The sequence below is a fragment of the Ipomoea triloba genome, chromosome 2, assembly GCF_003576645.1.
Source record: "Ipomoea triloba cultivar NCNSP0323 chromosome 2, ASM357664v1".
In the NCBI taxonomy this organism is placed as follows: domain Eukaryota; kingdom Viridiplantae; phylum Streptophyta; class Magnoliopsida; order Solanales; family Convolvulaceae; genus Ipomoea; species Ipomoea triloba.
This window is the reverse complement of record NC_044917.1, coordinates 6833542-6854130: the sequence shown is the minus strand read 5'-3', so window position 1 is coordinate 6854130 and position 20589 is coordinate 6833542. Positions and strand designations below refer to the sequence as shown.

The 20589-nt window shown below is 36.8% G+C and overlaps 3 protein-coding genes across 3 annotated transcripts; 2 read left to right on the top strand and 1 right to left on the bottom strand.

The window, feature by feature from the left end:
• The first annotated feature begins 2271 nt into the window (after window positions 1-2271).
• LOC116008686 (squamosa promoter-binding-like protein 3) lies at window positions 2272-3392 on the top strand. Its single transcript, XM_031248702.1, has 2 exons — window positions 2272-2754; window positions 2863-3392. The coding sequence occupies exons 1-2, from the start codon at window positions 2408-2410 to the stop codon at window positions 3095-3097; spliced, it is 582 nt and encodes a 193-aa protein (XP_031104562.1). The 5' UTR covers window positions 2272-2407; the 3' UTR covers window positions 3098-3392.
• Window positions 3393-5166: 1774 nt separating this feature from the next.
• Window positions 5167-6133, top strand: LOC116011042. The gene has a single exon (XM_031250548.1). The coding sequence runs from the start codon at window positions 5291-5293 to the stop codon at window positions 6029-6031; it is 741 nt and encodes a 246-aa protein (XP_031106408.1). The 5' UTR covers window positions 5167-5290; the 3' UTR covers window positions 6032-6133.
• A 3532-nt stretch (window positions 6134-9665) lies between these two features.
• Window positions 9666-12654, bottom strand: LOC116011287 (protein RICE SALT SENSITIVE 3-like). The gene is made up of 7 exons (XM_031250839.1): window positions 12034-12654; window positions 11891-11941; window positions 11512-11640; window positions 11227-11332; window positions 10965-11006; window positions 10808-10864; window positions 9666-10645 (listed from the first exon to the last, which is right to left on the bottom strand). Exons 1-7 carry the CDS (start codon window positions 12162-12164, stop codon window positions 9905-9907), a joined length of 1257 nt encoding a protein of 418 aa, XP_031106699.1. The 5' UTR covers window positions 12165-12654; the 3' UTR covers window positions 9666-9904.
• Window positions 12655-20589: the final 7935 nt, after the last annotated feature.

The window sequence follows — 20589 nt, the reverse complement described above, 5'->3', positions numbered from 1 at the left end:
GCTTAGGGGTGAAAAGAAGAATGAAAATTAGAAGTTAGGGACTAGGTTTATGATTGGTTTATTAGGATGTGGACTCATTAGTCATTTGCTTATACTTTTTTATCCAAATGGGCCAGCAACCAGGAGTCCAGGACTCCTTAACTAATTATTCTTTTGTTCAAATGGGCCTTGTAGTAAACTAGTAATTGGACTTTGTTATTTTATAAATATTATATTGTTCCTTTAAAAATATGCATATTTTTTATTGTATCAAATCCCAAAGGTAGCAATAAGCACTTTCAAACAATAATATTAAGCTAAAATATATTAAATGAATCCTTTTGTAAAAAGTGAAACTTTGTCCATCAAGATTTATCAACGTTTGAGAGTTTTAGTAAAAAAGCGCAGTGTTAATTTTATAATTATTAAAAACTTGTAAGTTGTAAGAACATGATTCATTTTATAATTATTGCAAACTTAAAAGTTTAGTAATTTTAAAATCTTAGCAATTGATTCCCTAAGATGGAGGGTGAAAATGCGTCCACGCATTTTACAAAGTGTTCTTACTTGAGTCTTCCCCGCCTTTGATTTCTCCAAGATACATAAAAATAATACTACATATACATAAAAATGATATTAGTAGTAATGAATCTATGTACGAACAATAGTGAATTTATTTACTTAAAGTAATGACTTTTATGAATCAAATTTATGTACATGTAGATTAATTTTTGTTTTAAATTAAAAATTTAATATAAGTGTCATTTTAAAGTTCTCAATTATAAAATTTTAATGATATATTTTTTTACTGTACAAAAAAAATAAAAAATAAAGAGATAAATTTTTGGATCAAGATCCTTGCAAAAGTCCCTTTGTTTTCATAAATCTGGCAGTCTCCGATGGAAGCATTGATGGTCTCCAATTGAGACAGTCGGTTTCCTTCAAAGACTTTTTTCAAAATAAATAAATAAAATTTGTGTATTATTTTTATTTTTAAAATTTTCACGTTGTTTTGAAATAACACGTTATTTCAAAAAAATTTCACGTTATTTATTGGCAAGCAACTTGATTATAGTTATTATATTTGTGGTGGATTGCACTGACTTTAGAATGTTTAATGGTGTAATTATACCTCTCTTTTTTTCAATTCAATAGCCTAATTACATTTTTCGTGTCTAGTTACCAATTTTAATAAATAATTTTCAAGATATGTCATTTTTCAAATTAAAAAGGGTCAAGTACACTACATAAGGGTCAAACACAGTTAAGCCCTAATTTTATTTATTCAACAGGTTACTATTGATTTGCCACTCACTAGACTTTCACGTGTGTTATTGTTATGATGTGGTGATTACTTGACACTCAATGTAGCGGTGACATGGTATAATTTTTTAAAAAAAATGTTAGTAAAAATTTGTAATTTTTTTAAAGGCTATTTTAAAAAAAAATATGGGCAACAAATTTAGCAAATTATACCATCTAAACATAAATTTAAGTAGCTGGCTTTATTAATGATTTATTTGATCCTTGTGATAGAGTGATAGGCAAACAAAACAATCTCTCTCCCTCAGCTTGGGAGAGGATGGACCACAAAGCATTTCAATGATGGACAAAATGGCACGCGAGCTGGGGCCTCTCATTCATTATCTCACCTAACTGCTAATAACCACACAGTAAAATCTAAACAACCAAAAGCACAACCTAGCTTACACTATCACAATACATTAAGCCATTCCTCTTTCTTTTCAAGTAAAAAAACATTTAATGCCCGTGAATGAGTAACTACACTTAAAACTCTCTTTCAGTTTGGTTTAAATTGATTTTTTTTTCTTTAATATAAAAAAAGAGCTAGTTTATTAAAATTGAAAGTTTAAAATGTCAAAAATTTTAGTTGAGTCTGGCAAATAAGCCTGACAGCTGCTTTAGGTTTAGGGCCAGAAATTTTTAACCTGACTACAAAATATGAATTAGCCCGAACTGATAAACTCAACAACCCATTATAACTAACTCAAAACGGAATAGGCTGACTCAATTGATATCCCTATATTTCACCTAATGTAAATTGTGATGAGTTCACCTTATAAGATGGACCAGGTTCCGTTGTATAACTATTGGTCTGTGTGCATTTAATTCCTTCACTAATTAATTGTATCTTCAGTCTTCACTCACACCCATGCTATATTGGTACTGTGTATATACAGACATAGTGGGGACAGTTGGGTGGGGTGCTGGGTGTTGGTTGCGGTGGTGGTCCTCACTAACTTTATTTCACCTCTACTGTCACAACATACCTCTAGACGACCCATTGATCACGCCTTCCCTTCCCGGTACAATGCATTCACCTCTCTTCTTCTTCACTCCTTAGCTAGCTACCTTTCCCCCTGTCTTGTTTCTACTATCACAATCTCGGAAAGCGCCAATTCAGAGTATGGAGGCCCATAACCATGGCGCCCGCCTTGCGTCGACGTTGAAGGCAAAGAGAGAGCTTGAGGGGGAAGATGAAGACGAGGAAGAGGAGGATGAAGAGGATGAGTGTGATTTGAGAAAGAAGAAAATAATGGATGTTGGGTTAGGAAAGAAGGGACCGTCGTCCGGTGGTGTTGCCGGAGGCGGCGTGACGGCGTCGTCGTCGTGCTGTCAGGTGGAGATGTGTGGCGCTGATTTAACATTTGCGAAGACATACCACAAGAGGCATAAAGTGTGTGAAGTCCACGCCAAGGCTCCGGCTGTGTTGCTCAATGGCGTTGACCAGAGATTCTGCCAGCAATGCAGCAGGTTTTTAGGGTTTTTAAATTTCTGAGCGTTAGTTAGTTTGTCGTGAATTTCAATTTCAATTTGAATTTGAGATTTTGTGTTGTTTGTTTAAAAAATTGGCATCATCAGATTCCACGAGGTGTCGGAATTCGACGAGGCGAAGAGGAGTTGCAGGAGGAGACTGGCCGGACACAACGAGCGGAGGCGGAAGGCGTCGTGTGAGAATCGCGGCGGCGGGGAGGGATCGAGCCGGAGACGAGTAGAGACTCCGTTGAAGGAAAGCAAGCAGTGCAGCCGTGGAGGGGGTCAACTCATCATCTCCGCCGCCGGGACTTCATCCTACGAGAATTTCCACATTCACTGACCGCCCAGTGGCTCTCATCTACCTGCTTCATTATATTAATTATTATTGCTTACTCTCTTCTGTCATCTTAAACTTATGTAAAATGCGCGCACTTATATGCATGCGTAGCTAGTGGCTTCACAATAATCTTATCTATGTTGCCCAATTAATCAGCTTTATATGCTGTGTTGAGTTGTACTGTGACCATTTTTTGGGGTCTTAGACTACCAGAAAATGTTCCTCACTTTCTGCAAACATTCGGCCCTGTTACGTTACTCAAGTTCTTAAATAAACCGATGTTTTTCAGTGCTTGTAACTGTAAGTCAACACAACTTAACGACACATAGTCGTGGGATCAACGTTAGTTGGATGATACAATCAATTCATAAAGCTAATTCAAGTTTTTCTGTAACGTACGGTACAGAAGACAAGGAATCTTACATGTATATTCTTTCTAGCTTATTGAAAGGTCCTTGAATTAGTGGCAGAATATATATAATACCTCTGATGCAATCGATCAACTGCCCCTTGATTTGACATTACCTGTCATTGAACTCAATAACGTTATCTAACATTAAACAATATCAGATGCTTTCTCGGAGATCTTAGAATCTGTAACGTGGTACTCTCTTTTGATTGCAGTCTCCTGTTCGTCCCAGAAACTACCACTGCGATACTTAGAGCGTATGTAGTAGTAATTAGTTGTGGTAAATGGAATAGTACATATCCATAATCCTAGGGATAGGATGGATATATACCAGTAACGTAACTTCTGTATGTTTTCCCTTTTCAAGAATTGAATAATGCAGAAGAACCTAAACCAATTTCTCCATACGCACAGAATGTAATAAACAACCCATTTTTTTCCAGTCTTTCAAATTTGGAGAAATGTACTAGTAACAACTAACACTTTTTCTTTTTTTTCAATTTATCATTTCTCTAGAAACAAATCGGTAAACAGTAAACACACCTTAAACTTCTCAAGTTGCTACATTTAAATAAATATCTAATCTTACATTACTTTATTCTTTTTTCTTTTTTTTTTTTTAAATTGGCAATATTATCAATTGAATCATATTTATTTTTAACATCATTAGTAGCAATGGGAGAGATGGTATTGATGAAAGGCCAAGATGGACAGCACATACATGCTTTGTATTTAAGGAAGCCTAATTTGTAATATTCAAGTGGTTGAGCATTGGGCAAGGCTTGGTTTGTGGTCGAGGTTTAGGCTAGATCCATTTAACTATACAATATATTTTCTTAGACATTAAAAATTAATTCCACTAAACTCATTGGTTGTCAAGTTGATAAAAAGGGCCATATTCCCCATATTGTGCAAAGAGGCCCATACTAAAAGAATGAAAGCGCAATGTGACCCAAAGAAATACTTTTTGTGGACCGAGAAGGCCCTTCCTACGTGGTCCCATGGACCCCAAAGGCGGGTGCACAGAGACCCAACATAGGAGACATCGAGTTCTTTAAGAACCAAGTTTGTCGCCTTGTTTGGCATTGAGAAAAAGTAGGTGAGGTGTTTGCCTTCACTTGCGTACTTAACAGTAAACATGGGCACCTAAATGTTGATACCATCATTGCAATGGTCTTTGGATGCCCAGACATCCCCTATATGTTATCACTTGACTCATTCCCCACTCCACCTTCCTCTTTTGCCCTCTTACATTTTGTATCTATATACTGTACTTATATGCTTCAAACTCTTCTAATTAACAATGGTGCTTATGCTCACTATCATTACTATCCACACATCTCTAGTTTTGCTTACCTATCATATTTAGTATATAAACCATGCATTTATATTCAAGATAATTATTTTTGTTTTCATTGGGCATTTGGGCATGGAGTAGTAGCCATCTCCAGGCCAACTGTCCGTCCCACCCAGAGGTGCCTACAATTCAGTCGGGAGATTAATCATTGTGTTTGCATGTGAAAATTTTGAGGAATTCATTATAAAATATAGGATATGCAATGTGTGCATCTCAAGCATGAAGTCATGATGGTTTAATTGGTTTATAATAATTAAGGTCTAAGCTTAATCAAGAGTTGGCACCTTAGAACATAGGTTGATGTAGAGCACTATGCTCTATCAAGAAAGCCCCAACAAAGGGGTCCATTTCATGCTTGAGAGGGTAAAAAGCAAACTCATCATCCCTCTCTTGTTCATATCACCCAACTTGATCTTTGGTATAAAATGAGATGATAGAGGATTTAGCTTTCCCACTTCAACCCACATCATTACACACTAACAAATCAAACACTGCACAGATTTCCATGGAAACCCGCCGGCGAAACAGCAATTCCGGGGATAAGTTTTCCTTCCCAATCATCATGCCGGTCCACGAGCAGCAAGACGGGGAGTTTGAATTCGGGTGCGTTTCCACGTCGCCAGGCTCCCCAAATTCCCCGGCCGATCGATTGTTCTTCAACGGAAAGCTGTTGCCCCACGATTTCCCGTGCCCGCCGGCGGCGTCGGGGTTTTCCTATTCCCGGTCGACGAGCCGGGCGAGCAGCGTCAGCAGCAAGGACTCGCTGATGTCATCATCCCGGTGCAACAGCAGCAACAGCTCCCGCTGCAGCAGCGCCAGAACCAGCACGAGCGAGTCGTCGGAGAGAAAAATGGCGGCGAAAAACATAATAAGATACCATATGATGCGGAACAGCCATTCCGGCCGCCCGGTTCCCGGTTCTCAAAGATGGCAATTCATGGCCACCCCGGCGGCGCTGGTTGACCGCCGGAAAAACAACCGTCACGGTACCGGCGGCGCCTCGCGGAATCAAGAACCCAAGCTAAGGAAACAAGGTGACGACGGCGAAAAGCTTATCAACAAGACCGCCGGAAAATCATCGTTTGGTCTGAGGATCTTAAGATCATTCGTGTCTACTTGCAAAGAATGTCATGCCATTCAGCCATCAAACAGAGAGACAGTGATATTATAATTGAAACATGTGTTCCATTTTAATTAAAAGCTTAAGCTGATAGTTGAATTGTACAATTATTACATTTATGCTCAACAATTATCGCATAATTAACAATCTTTTTTTTGTTTGTCATGATTTCATTTCACACAGTACGTAGTACTACGTATTTATAAGATCTGGATGACAAAATCATTTTTGCAAGTGTTAATGATACTATGAATCTTTTGTGTTGTTGAATGATGATGATGACGTGTTTGAAACATGGGGATCGGAGCCCATTTAATTAATCACCACAATTATGGTAAATCAATTAGCAATTTTGGGGACGGTAGAATGGTAGATAGATGTTTGTTTCTTTTTCCTTTTCCTTCTTTTGATTGTAACTTTTTGGAGGAAATTAACAAAGAAGTGGGAGCTGAGGCCCAATCATATTTTGTTGATTAATCAAATAAGCATGGCGATGAACAGTAAGTAAAGTATACAATGACAAGAAGATTTGTTTCATGATGATGAATCGCCTTTGAAGTGGGGGCATCAAAGGCATATTTCGGTATCATCAAAGACAAGACAAGACAAGCCAAAGTGAATACATGAAAAACAAGAGGAGTTATCAACAAAGCAACGTTCGATAGCAGCCAGAATATGAGGAGGATACAACGTTATTTTTCCGTAGACGGCAGGCGTCATGGGATAATTGATCTGATCTGATATCGAAAATGGGCGGCGCGCGGCAGGGTGGAATTGTAAATAAAATTATGGATAGGGATCATGTACGGCGCCATGGTGACAAGCCGCGAAATAGATGATAAACCAGCTTAAAATTAGTACACACAAATTTGTATACAACCACAAATGTGACCTCATCTCATTAGTTCATGGTAGAATTTGTGTTGCAAAACTACATTTATCTTCACGTGTATAAAATCTGCAAAACAATAAAGTGTATTCTCCAGTAGTCATTCCATAGGTTGGAGAAAGAAAAAAAATGGTACTCCACTTTTTGTTTGGATATGATCAACCAAAACATGTCTGGTCAATATAGGAGGTTTTTTGAGTTAACGGAAGAGAGAATGTTGAGAAGCAGTAGAGTTTTCATGGTGGAAGAGAAAATAGAGAAAAAGTTTTATTAACGTGGAAGTGATTTAACAAACTCACTAGCTCAACTAAACAGAATGTTTTTGATATAGCAAAATACGGAATACGAAGCTAAACGGGAAATACGATCTATTATTACTTTAGGGATCCAAGGCCCGGTTTACAATGTGAATAAAGGGCTCGAAGGGCTCGGCGGGTCGACAGTGGGCTTTCCTACTGTCCGAGCTCACTTCAAGGCTTCATCAAGAATCAGCCGAAAGATCCTCTCTCTCCTCATAAATGCCGTATTTATAAGAGGGAAAAGGCACGATCGCCGAGACTCCGGCATGGCGGGAACGTGGCGTGCATGCATCCGCCTCACTCCTAACCCAAACGGGATGGAGCACGTGGCGGGCCTAGCATGGACTAGACTTCATCAGGGACTTCAATACTACTGGTGTATTGCTTCTTATTCTTCAACACCCCTCTACCCCCGGTAAGCTGGAGAGTACATATCTTGTAATCCCATCTTAGAAATAAAGCTCTTGTACTATGGTAGAGGAAGCTAAGTGCTTTTGTAAAACTATTAGCAGTTTGATTAGTAGAGGTGATGTACATAAGTTTGATCAACCCTTGTTATACCTTTTCACCCATAATATGACTGTCGATCTCAATGTGTTTTGTCATTTCATGAAATACAAAATTTTCTCCAATAGTTATAGCATACCTTTTAATTTGTCGCAAAAAAATGTTGTAGGCTTGGATGGGATCAATCCAAGATCACTTAACAAGAACCACAACGGCACAACCATTGAACTTCACGTACACGTATGGTAAGCAATTGAGCTTTCATGGTGGAAGAGAAAACAGAGATAAAGTTTTATTGATTTGAAAGTGAGTTCAAGTGTCTATTACAGGTGAAGAGGATGTTATATATAGCCAAACAAAATGATTAAAAACTTAAAAAGACAAGAAAATCCTTTAACAAACTCACCAACTCAACTAAACAAAATGTTCTGGAATGCTCTAACATGGACTAGCCTTCATCATGGACTTCAACACTAGTATGTTGCTTCTTATTCTTCAACATAAAACTAAAGTAAAAGGTGTCCTGAAAATGGGTGGTTGAGTGGATGTAGTGTGATTCTCGTACAAGCCTGTGGCACCAGATTTTGCTAGTATGATTTATCTAGAGTTTACCTAATATAATGATAATCATCGAGTAGTGGTTGTGGATTTTGCTTTATCATCTAAAAAAAATGTGTGAAGTAAAAAGTGAAAATTTATGTAATGTAGCATTACTCATAAAATATTGTCTGCAAATGGTTTTTTTAAACTTCATATATGACTATATTAATATCTACATACTTGCAAGATGAAATTAATTCAGTCAAATCTTAGTTGAGGTTCATGCAGCGCCGCTCTCCCCAAGACTTAGAGTATCCTTAGTAGTGAAGTTTTTTTGTGGTTTTTTAGGAGTTTTTGTAAGTGTGATTAAGAAAAAGAAAATGAAAAGAGAAGAAGGAAAACAAAAAAAAACATTAGTGCTCTAACATTTAAAAATAATAATAATAAGTGAGAAAGCACGTGTTCGACTGGGCTTTGTTGTGCTCGTTCCGCACTCAGCTTTTCATTTTTCTTGTCTTTGCTGTCAGTGAGTTACTGTTCCAATAACTTCACATTGCAGATGAACTTGTGTTTTCTCTCACATATTTTCTCTCTCCTCCATGTGGCATTTTACCATAAAAAATCGTGAAGGATCCCCTTAGTATGGATGCTCTTATTATATAGTTTTACATGTAAAAGATTTCTTAAAATATAATGGAATATGGAATAATCCTCTCCAACTTCCTAGAAAAGTTGAAAATAAGAACTCACCAACTACTACACTTTGACGTTCTTACATAATTTTGAGCACCCAGAGAAGATAATTTGGTGAGGGTGGGGAGGTTAGTATTCTGAGTGATGTGATTTCTTTTTTCCATGTTTCTTAATTTAACAAGTATTCATGTTTTGCCTAGCTAGCTAGGTGTTGCATCATGGAGACAGCGTATTTGAAGGAAACACGCAATACTTATCTCTTCTATGTATGTGGACTGCTTCATATATACATATGCCTACTCTTTGTACACCTATGGAAACAAAAGCATAAAATTTTGTTGACAGTTGTAAGTTGTAACATTGAGTCTGTAAATAATTAGACATATTTCACAATTTTTAGAGCAATTTTTGTTTTATACTTTCTTAGGATTCTCTTATCCTTAACTAGACAATATAATCTAATGAAAAGAAAGATTTAACTCCAAATCACAACAAAAAGCAAACTGATCATGTCCCCTTAACTAAAGAGAAGAAAGCCAAGACAACAATAGATTCTAATCCTACTAGTCACACGCCAGCTGCCCACCATAACTTAATGCACTGTTAATTGCCAGTAACCCCTGGCCTGCACATTCAAATTATTAATTCTCTCGATAATGACGCTTTGACCATAGATTAAGATCACTAATTACAACGTAACTAGCTTCAATTTTTATTTATGTATTGAAAAACACGAAAATATTTGTTTAGACTAATGTATTGGCAATTCCAAGTAAACATCATATTTCTGGGACAGATGAAGGTAATTAGTCTACAAGAAATTGCACAAATGTTCATTGGGGGAAAAGGAAATTAGTCAAACCTATGAGCTAAAATAAAAACAAGCACATACTATAAGTGAAAATACAGCTAAGAAAGATTTCACTAAATACATGTCTTCACCCTTAGGCCTTAACCCACTCTGCTCAACCCAACCCCTGCTGCTTAAACATATCATCATTCTAAGAAAGTTTCCATTACATCGGAGCACATTCCCGCTTCGTTTCTAAATTCCCCGGGATTGTTTTGATGTTGCTCGAGTGAAGTTGATGAAGACGACGAAGCCATTCTGGCAGGCAGGGTAAAGCTTCTCTTGAACTTGTTTTCCATCTTGTGAACGCTATCCGGGTGGTGGCTATCCAAGCTCAGGAATTCGTTAGGATTAGCCCTGCCATTCGTGTGCAAACTTGAAGCAGCGTCTGAATTAGGATTCGAGGTCTTTACTTCGAGGTTGAGAGGGTGATGGTTTTGGTCCAGCTTGTTCCCTATGTTATCCGCGTTAAATAAAAGCCTGGAATCATCAGCTCTACCCGTGAGAGCATTGAAGAAACTCAACCCGTTAGGCCATTTGATATCAGCTTCGTGATCTCCCATCATGTCTTCCATTCGGGCTTCGGAGGAATGAGGAAGAAGAAACATGTGGGATTCGTCTTTGGATGGCGGGATTCCAAGCCTGACCGAATTCTGATAGTTTGGAGAAGTTAAGACTGCAGGCGCTGAAGGCATAGGCCTGGGGCCCCAGTTGAAGAGTGGCGCAGGGGGGCGGATTGAAATCGAAGGTTGCTTCAAAGGAACTGTGGAGGAGGGTGAAGTGCTCCGATTTGAAGAAAACAGCTGGGACAGATAGAAGCCAGACTGATAGCCAAGAGACTCAAAAGTATGTCTCATTCTCAGCACAAAATGTAGATCTTCTGGTATCTGAGATGCATATATAAATACATTCTCCAAATAAGTCATTCAGATCCAGAACCAGATTAATTGTCTAGCCATCTACATATCATGGATCGTTTCTCGTATAATACTAAATAACAATAAGAAAACCCCAAAGATTATTATAGACTGAGGAAAAAAAAAACTCACAATCTTGCAAGAGCCCAATTGCAATAAGCCATGTCCAGCTTGAATTACAGCAATAGTCTGGTCAACATAAAAATGAAGAAATAAATAAGCCAAAGCCAAGCAAAAAAGTATGAAAACTATTGTTCATGGACTATAGTTATGGGCATTTGATTCTGACCTGGATGCCTGACTCAAACTGATCTGTCCACTCTGGGGGAAGCTGCAGGCATGAAGACACAGACAGGGACTCATCAGTCATTCTTAAAAGCAATTTCAACAAGCCAATAATTGGCACCAAGAAATCAACTTTCCTAAACCATCACAACAAGGCTCAAATTTCAGACACAAACTGCAATATGAAGTAATTGATGGAATCTTCTGAAACTAGAAAGATAAACAAAAAAACAACAAGTATAGGAAGTTGGTATTATGGTACTTACGGCATCAAATGAACTCTGCCAGTAGTTGGATATGTTTGGTTCACATTCTGTAGGCTCCTTGAAAACCCATTTATGACACTTATCAGATGCAACTTTCCCCATTAACCTGCAATCAATTCAACCAATCAACCCACCTACTGGTAAAATATCTTGCCATTTTTTACTTTTTTTTTTTTTTTTTTGGTTTTACATATACTCCCTTTTAACTATATCCACAGAGACAGTGAGAGGGAGGGAGGGAGGGAGGGTTAGAATCCAATACCAAATCACCTACCCAGTACCCACCCTTCTCCATAATTATATAACTGAATGGACATCTTGCTGAAGGCCTTTCTGACTGGGTCCTCCCCATCCATCTCTTCCAAACACTCTGCAACTCTCCCTCTGCAGAACCCATCTTCCCACATCAACATCCTGCTTACAACAACAACAAAGATAATACCTTTTTACTTAAAACAAGCTTTTCCAAGAAACTATTTACACTAAATTACAAGTTTGGTAACTGAAATCAGCTCAACCCAACTCAAGAAATAAGCACCTTTTGGTGCCAATTAATAAAAAGCAAATTTTTTTGTAGATGCCCTACAATACCTCAGACCTTGAAACAGTAAAAAAAGAAAGAAGAAGAAGAAGGATGAAAATATATATAGGGAAGTGAACATACAAGCTACCATTGTCATCTCCAACCTTGCAACCATTGCCACCGCGAACTCTCCTGCAAGAAGAGAGACAAGAGGGGAGGATATAAGCAAGCAAAATAGAGGAAAGAAGGGGGGAATGGAAGGGATTAGAGACAGAGAGACATACGGGCGAGGACGAATGGTCCAGAAAACTGAGTAAGTCCAGTCTGAGTTGAGACAAACGCTTCTGAGGGCCTCATGAAGGGCCATCATCCCAACTGCTTCTTTGCTCCTATCTGATGCTCCTGAGCCCACCATCTCTCTCTCTGTCTCTCTCTCTCTCTCTCTCTCTCACTCTGTCTCTCTCTCTCTATCTATCTATCTAGATCTCTCTCTTTCTTGCTTTTTCGTTCCCCTCTCTCCCCCTCTCTCTCTCTCTCTCTGCCTTTCTCTAGTAAAACCCTTTTCTCTCTACTCCTATGGGAGCTACAGCACTACTATTCTTCTCATGTAAATTTCTCCAACACTCTCTCTGCTGCTTTTATCTTTTTCTCTCTCAGCCTCACCAACTCCTACACAATGCTTATGAACCACAGGCCATACCCTTTCTTCATCTCTCTCTCTCTCACCCCACCCAGCAAAAAAGTCTAAGCTTTTGCCGTGAACTTTATTTTATTTTTACCTTATTCACTCTCAGATAAACCAAACCTGATTACATGGGGAAAAAAGGGTGTGCTAATTCTATGATAATGCAAGTACCCAAACACGGAAGAGGAGAGATAGAGAGAGTGTGTGTGTGAGGAAGGTGACTGCGTGTGTGCGTGCGTGCGTGTGTGAAGGATGTTTTTGAAGGTTGTTTACTTTTGTTTTTTACCAGGAAAATATGGGGGGCTGTGGGGTCACCTTTTATCCAACCCTCTCAACCCACAAACAGACCTCAGCTGAGCTGGCAACTACAAGAAAAACTCCTTCGCTTCAAGTGCCTAAATTACTTATTTACCCCTGATGAATACCCCGAGTGGCGTACCTAGTCTGGAGTGTCCCTGGTATCAGGAGCTCACAGCTCGACTACGCTGATTAGGGTCGGTCTGGTACCTTACCGGTCCGTCTAGTGTAGGCAGTCTGGTTGTGGAGCCCAACCGGGTGCCGCATCCAGAAGCGGTTAAACTGGATCATCAGAGATCTTTTCTATATTTGGCGCAAAATATTTCTTTTTAAATATTAAGAAATAAATATGGTGGTTTGGACAGTTTTGACAGTTTTCTTGAGTCCAAATTTGTTAATATATTCTCTTTTTCCTTTCCAAGGTCCCTTAATCTTGTACAAATATCTCTAAGGTCGTAAAGGGTTTTGATTTTAATACAAGCGCAGTTACTCCATCTCATTACTTCCTCCATACTTCATATTATTTTTCCTTGTTTTACGGTTATGTTGGCCTGTCGTCCGGCTACCCTGTAGTTGTAAAACTAACAACCCCTTCGCGTGTCTTGGGTAAAATTTTAAAGAGTGATAAAATTGCAGCCAAAAAAAACTTAAATGACGAAAAAAAAGAGCACGAATAAGAATTTATAATTTCATAATTACTAAATTAATTATTTAACCAATTTGATTGATGTTTTATTGGAAAGGGATATGTTTAATAACACAAACACAAACTCTAACACGAAACTAGGAAATCAAAGGTGGCAGACTTAGCACTCACATGACGCTGTCTGTTTGAAGTCAATGCATGCAACATGGTCTGCTTTGAATATTGTTGCAATATCAGGTGGATTTTTACTTTTATTTCCAGAATTTTCACACGATTTTCACACACAATTGCACCCCATTTTCCAACCCCACTTTTTTTCTTTAATTTGCTTCACCAAATCAAATTAAAGATGAGTCACAACATCATTAAAAAGGGTTTTAAGTGTATAATTAAACTTATAGATAGCTACATCTATCATTATTCATTACTATACATTCTTAAATTCCCCTTTAAGATTTAGCAGTTGTCATGTATAGTACGTAGTTTTATATACAAGATTACAAGCTGTGTCCTGCTGCCAAATTCTTGAATAATAATATACATACATATATATATATATATATATATATATATATATATATATATATATATATATATATATATATATATGACTCCTACCTAAGCTTCCTTCAATTCTTTACTTTCTACAACCACTCTCTGTAGCAACGGAAAAGAACACTCACGACATGTGTTTTATATCATCGTTGAAGTTGTCCTGGTAGCAGTTGTGTTACATCCTTTTTTTCCTCCCCCGCTAAGGCTGCGCCACAACTTGTGCATATATAGCCTACATAAGACAATTCTTTGCCAACAAGAAAGACAAATTTTTTTTCTTTTATACGACCGGGCCAAATATAGATCATCTTCTACTCACAAGTGTTCAATTAATTCATATATTGATTTAAAATAAGAGTTAATTTGATACATAAGCTTCCTAAAATTCTCGTATATACTATTTTTTTCAAGTTTCATCCGATTTTATTGACAAGATATCAAGTTAAGCTGATGTGCGTAGCTGGCAAAATAAATTATTTTTGACATAACGTCCAACAAAAATAATATTTTCCTTGACATGGCTTCAATCCACTAAAAAGTGAATTTTTCACTTTTCGGTGGTGTGGTATCACTCCGATTCTACGGTTCTACTTAATGTGACTAAAACAAAAACTTCCTTTACAAATGCATCATTTTCATTTTGTTCTCTAGTAGATGAAATTTGGTCATTCCAAAATAAAAAATAAAAATCGCACATGTACCCTTCTTGAAAAGATTTCAAACACATTTACTAAATAATGGTCATCTCAAAAATCATACCATTGTAAAAAAACTAAAAATAATATACATATTTGCACATTCCATCTTTGACAACTAAAAAATTTCCTCCTAGAATCACGAGATGTGCAAATTGGGGATTTCAATGCACAACGATAGTACATCGCGGGCTAATACTCTAAGTTATTTTGTGCACCTAATGAAGCCGAAGATGAAGACATTTCAAACCAAAAAAAAGAGCGAAACTGACAATTTTGAGAAGTCAAAGCTTAAGAATAATGAAGTCGAATATGAAGAACATACTGATAGGGTTTGCTTGGTTTTAATTTTTAGCCTTAATAAATTCCATGTCAACAATTTTTTTTAATTAAATTTCCATGATTACTTAATATGGATTGGAAACTTGATGGAACTTAGAAAAAAAATGATAAATGTAAGAATTTTTGAAAGTTTATGTGTCGAATTAGGTTTTATTTTAAACCAATAAATTAATTAAGCACTTGTAACTAGTGAATGTACATATTTTACACTTTTGCCTATTTTTTTTCTTTCATTTCTTTTTGTCTAAAATATGTATTGTTAGAATTGTGAATGGGCTGGCATGGAGGCAGTAAAGCGAATAAAAGTCTTGTAATGAACCTAACAAACTAGACCAATGAATATAAGAAGTCAAACCAAGACTAAAATTTAGAAACTAATCGCCCATTAGCTAATTAAATTTAGTCTCATCATAAATCTATATACTAGTATAATTTTCTCCTTCTGGTTTCTTTTATTTTGTATTTTGAAAAACAAAAAGTCATGCTAAATAAACTAAATTTAGTATCGTTTCTTCATAACATGATAGAGTAATATTAATCAAATAAAAAATTAAAAAGATACTACATTTATCCAATAGTGATGATATTCTCAGTAAGTTTTTTTTAATACTATTAACTCTCTTACAATACAATGTTGCCTCCCTTTTCTCTCTAAAACCAAAAGCCTTTCTCTGCTGCTCAACTTCGGCTTCCACCGCCGGCCTCCGGCCGGAGCTCTAATGGAGCTTTGAGCCGGCGGTTTTGGTCACCTTCTACGTTTGCTCTCGCTCTTCTTCCGCCCCGACTACCGTCGCAGCTCCGTTCGCCTCCGACCACCGCTACAGATCTTCTTCTTCCGTTTTCTTTCCCTTTGAATAAAATAATAGTAGGTAGGTATTGGGGTTTGTGTTGGTAGTCTTGAACTCCCAACCCTACTTTGGCTTTACCACTTTTTATTTTCTCTATTATTGTGTTTTCCTCTCGTTACTTTCACGTGTTTTTTTCCTCTCGTTACTTTCACGAGCTTTTCATTATCATTAGCACAAATCGTTGATAAGTGCAAAAGATACCACTTTTATACGGTTGTTCGTGGATCGTTTAGTATACAAGTTAAAGCTTTTATGAATGTTTTAGTATTAAATTGCATTAGAATGCTTTATATTGTCTTTAGTACCTGTTCCACACTTTACCAATTGTTTTGTAGGTAAAAAGAAGTGTTTAAAGACAGGAAATGGCGATATTTCGGAGAAGAATTCACAAACCGAAGTTGGAAGGCAAAATAGGCCTTGGACGCGCTCTAGACGCGCGTCCAAATCGGCGTCCGAAAAAAATGCCCGCAGAAGTTCGAAAATCAGAGCAGAGTTCTGATGGACGCGGGCGTCCACCCTGCGTCCACCCTTCAGCCGAGAAAACTCCTGCGGCCGTAAATTCAGACGCGAGTGCGGACGCCGCGTCCGGCCCACGTCCGCTGGTCGCGGGCAGCCTACTTCGGGCGCGTTTTTTGGGTTAAAAGCTATGTTTTTCCTCTGGTTTTTCAGGCCGGATCCATCACACTTCAATTCCACACCTTAGAATATTTCTCTCTCTAGGAGTAGCCTAGAGAGATCACTCCACATTGCAATTCTTAGTTTAGATTAGAACTTGTTGCAAGATTGTGATCTACATTCAAGTTCAAGATTAAAGTTCAATTTCAAGTTCAAGTTCAAATTCAAAGTTCAATTCCTAGCTAAGTCTTCCTTTTAATTTCTTGTCATTACTTTTACCTTTTGCTATTTCAATTCCAAGTATGATTAGATAGATCTTTGTGGATTTGGATTGAGCAATTTTGTATGGATATTATTGAGCTTTGAATTGATCAATTAGGTTTTGCAATTGCTTGATTATGAGTTTGATTGTGTGAGTGGTGATCCACTTTGCCTCTTGTGTGGGAATGATCAACCTATATGAGAGATGTTTGGAGAAGGAGTCTCACTTACGAGAGTAAGGTTACTCCTTAGCCTAGCCTAGCACATTTCCCTCTCACCTTTGAGAAAAGGGAGAAGTGGAAGATAAGAGGCACATAACGTGTTTGACAAAATGCCTCTCCTAGCCTAGTGATCACAAGGATGACATTACGGTCTAAGGAGTGAGTCCATTGACCACGAGAGTGGCGGTGGTGTTGGTGACCTTGTCTCATTTTCATTATCTAAGTGTTGCTAGCCTAATATCTTAGGAAATCAAGGATACATATATGAGTTGCAAGATCCAAATCCTCCTTTCCAATTGTTTGTTTCCAACGTTTTGTTCCTTATTTGCATTATGTTTCGTGCACATTCCTTACTATGCTTGGGTTAGCTTTCAAACACTAAACACTCTTGTGTTTAATCCCCTTACCGCTCAAACTCCCTCCTTGCCGTCCTTTGAGAACGATACTCGGAAATCTTTCCGTTTTAACATTTATTTCTTTCCATCCACCGCGAAAACTACACCTATCAAACGTTTAGTTTGGGTTCGGCAAGTGTTGATCTTATCCTGGGCAAGCAAAAAAGAATGATGACGAAGACCCAGATCTTTGATGAAGCTTTAAGCTCCTTGAAAGAACATAGCTTCCTAGTTATGAAACAGTCTGCGATTCAAGTTTTCTTTAGCATAGTTAGAAAAGTTGTTTCTATGTCTGACTATAAGGAATGGTTTACCATTTCATTGATCGTTGATGTAAACGTTTTATGTTATGAATTAATTGAATAGCTACATTTACCTTCAAAAAAAAAAAACTCTCTTACAATGCAGTATTTGTTATCTCCACTGAAGCTTGAACACACCCCATTTCATATGGGAATGCAATCGGATACCACTAGACCACAAGATCTTGACATATTCTTAATAAGTTTAAGGGTCTAATTATTACCGGAGTAATTTTTAATTCAATGACCTAATTGCACATTGTTAGTGGATGACTTGTTTGATCATTTTTCCGTCAAGTTTTAAGGTGTGTTTGAAAATCCGAAAAAATGATTTATGAAATTCATTTTTCGGGTTTTCAATGTTTAGCAATAAAAAAATTACAAAGTCAATGGAAATTGATTTATGGTCAAAGGAAAACAAAGTCAATTTTCTGAAAAATGACTTTCAAATTTTTTTGGGGAAGTCATTTTATACCGTAGCCAGTCTTTAAGAAAATTACTTCAAAAATCCACATCAATGATTTTCGTCGGGAGTCTCTGGTTCCAAACAGAAACTAGAAAAATGAAACCAGTTTGAGGCCGGAGAAAGCATATATTTTTTTAATGCAATCATTCTTCATTTTTAAAAAATATTTTATAAATAATATTTATTTTTTTATAAAACCAATGATTAATTATACAATTCTGCCCATTTTCCAAAAAATAAACCAAACATACAAAGACAATTTTTTGAAATGCAATCAAACACTAAAGAAAGAAAATATTTTCTAGAAATTTTTTTTTTTCAAAAAACATTTTTAGATGGCATTTTCCTAGTTTTCAAACACAATTTTAATGAGAAATTTGGTATGAAGGGCAATAAAGAGATTTTAAAGATGGGGAATCTTTACCAGTCAAAAGCAAATAAGGTCTCTGAGAGCTTAGATTTGATGCTAATATTATAAGCATTATTAAATAATTGAGTGGTGAGTTGAAAGAATAATATCCCTATCCCTATCCCAATTTCATTATTAATAATATTGTACGGTCTTTGTTAAAATACTCCAAAAATTTTATCATTTGGCGCGCCCTTCCCCTCCTTACTTCTTACTCACCTACCATACTTCCAACTTCCTCATGAAGTATTCCAATTTCCAATTTCACTCTACGTCAACATTACAGTTTTTTTTTTTTGGGTAAATAATTTCCGCTATTTAATAATTACAATTTTAAACCTGAATTATTTAAAATTTCCATTTTAGAAAAATTATTTTAACATAATAAAATAAAATTTAATTGGTAATTAAAATAATTTTGTTGACAGATACAAATGACACTGGACAATAAATTGTTTACCGATAGTGGATCTGAGTAGGAAAAAATAATAATAATTTGCAGCGTTATATATGAAAAGTAAAAAAGTTGTGGCGGGTAGCATAAGGTAAAAAGTAAAAAAGGCAAGGGAGTATATATACGTATAGTAAGCATGAAATGGGAAATCACAGGATTTAATAATTAATTAATATTAAGCAAAGAAAGAATCTACAGGAATAAGAGATTAAGGAGTCACGTGCACACGTGCCGTGGCAGTGAGTCGGTGCATCGTTTACCATAAAGAAAAAAAAAAAAAAAAAAAAGAGCAGCGCACGAATTGCGGGGCACTACGTACATTTCGGCCTTCACTTCACTCCCTCTCTCATTTCCCACGCGCCTTTCCGTTGTCATCTCCAACCTTACCTTACCTGCAAGTCTGCAACCAAGAAGAGAGAAAAAAGAGGGAGAAGATAAGCAAAGAATGGAATGGAATGGATTAGAGAGAGAGAGAGGGGCATACGGGCAAGGACGAATGGTCCAGTCTGAGTTGAGACAAATGGTAGCTTCTGAGGCCATCATCTCAACTGCTTCTTTGCTCCTATCTATCTGATGCTCTGAGCCCACCATATCTCTCTCTCTCTACTTGTTTGGGAGCTAGCGTTAAACCCTAGTTCTGGTGTAAATTTCTCCAACACTACTCTGTTGCTTCGGTAAGTGTACGAAGAGGGGCATGGAGCATTTTACGTTACGTTGAAACTACAAAAGGCAAGAGCATGTGATCCAGTTTGATATGCATTTTAACAATTATGTTTGTCAGTGATTTTCCGGTTCCATCTGTAATATAAAATTAGAGTGTTTCTATAACATTCATAAGATATAAAATTAGAGTGTTTTTAGCTGTGACTCTGTGAGTATGAAAAGTTAGTGTTTTAAATTAATTTAATTGTAGTGACAATATACAAATTGTATAAAGATAGAAAATCTTTCAAACTGTACTTAGGTAATTTTAATTTCACACTTTGAACGTATAATATTATACTTGTATAATTAATATGATGGAAAATATGAATAATTTGACATATATTTCAACCGTACCCCATCCAACCTCTTTCGATTGCCTCACGTACGGTCCCGTTCAACACCAACAATCTTACAAATATCTTATCACTGTTCCATTGACTATGAATTGGGCCCTGTCGACTGAGATGGCCTCTTGAAATGAACTAAGAGTAAGATTAAATAATAATCAAACAATTGATAAAGATTTACAATATGAAATTAAGAAGGAATATTATTAACATTAGAGACAAGTTTTAGTATGAATTATTTCTACAGTAAAATTTCTTGCAAAATATAATTATGAGTTAATTTTTCTTTTAGCCCAACGTGTTAGAAATTTTATTATAAATATTGTTGAAGAGACTAAATTAAATGTTTTTTTTTTCTAAATTTTTATTATCCCACATATATGTAAGTCATCACCACCAAATGAATATACTAGTAGTAGGATGTGTTAATATATGTAGTAACATTGCGTATATATTATAGGGAATGTATACCGTACAAATAGGCACATCCCACAAGTTTTGAAACTTTTCTGACTTCCTAGATTGGGAAGTAGCCAACCTTCGAAGTCGATTTTTAGGAGCACAAACATTACATAAGTTATTGTCTTGAAAGTCATC

What these genes read in the sequence shown, in the direction of transcription:
- LOC116008686 (XM_031248702.1), top strand. Translation starts at nt 2,408, where the DNA reads ATGGAGGCCCATAACCATGGCGCCCGCCTTGCGTCGACGTTGAAGGCA. An exon ending in TTCTGCCAGCAATGCAGCAG is followed by an intron (nt 2,755 to 2,862) that starts GTTTTTAGGGTT and finishes TGGCATCATCAG; the next exon opens with ATTCCACGAGGTGTCGGAAT.
- LOC116011042 (XM_031250548.1), top strand. Translation starts at nt 5,291, where the DNA reads ATGATAGAGGATTTAGCTTTCCCACTTCAACCCACATCATTACACACT.
- LOC116011287 (XM_031250839.1), bottom strand. Translation starts at nt 12,164, where the DNA reads ATGGTGGGCTCAGGAGCATCAGATAGGAGCAAAGAAGCAGTTGGGATG. An exon ending in TGGACCATTCGTCCTCGCCC is followed by an intron (nt 11,942 to 12,033) that starts GTATGTCTCTCT and finishes CTCTTCTTGCAG; the next exon opens with GAGAGTTCGCGGTGGCAATG. An exon ending in AGTTTGAGTCAGGCATCCAG is followed by an intron (nt 10,865 to 10,964) that starts GTCAGAATCAAA and finishes TATGTTGACCAG; the next exon opens with ACTATTGCTGTAATTCAAGC.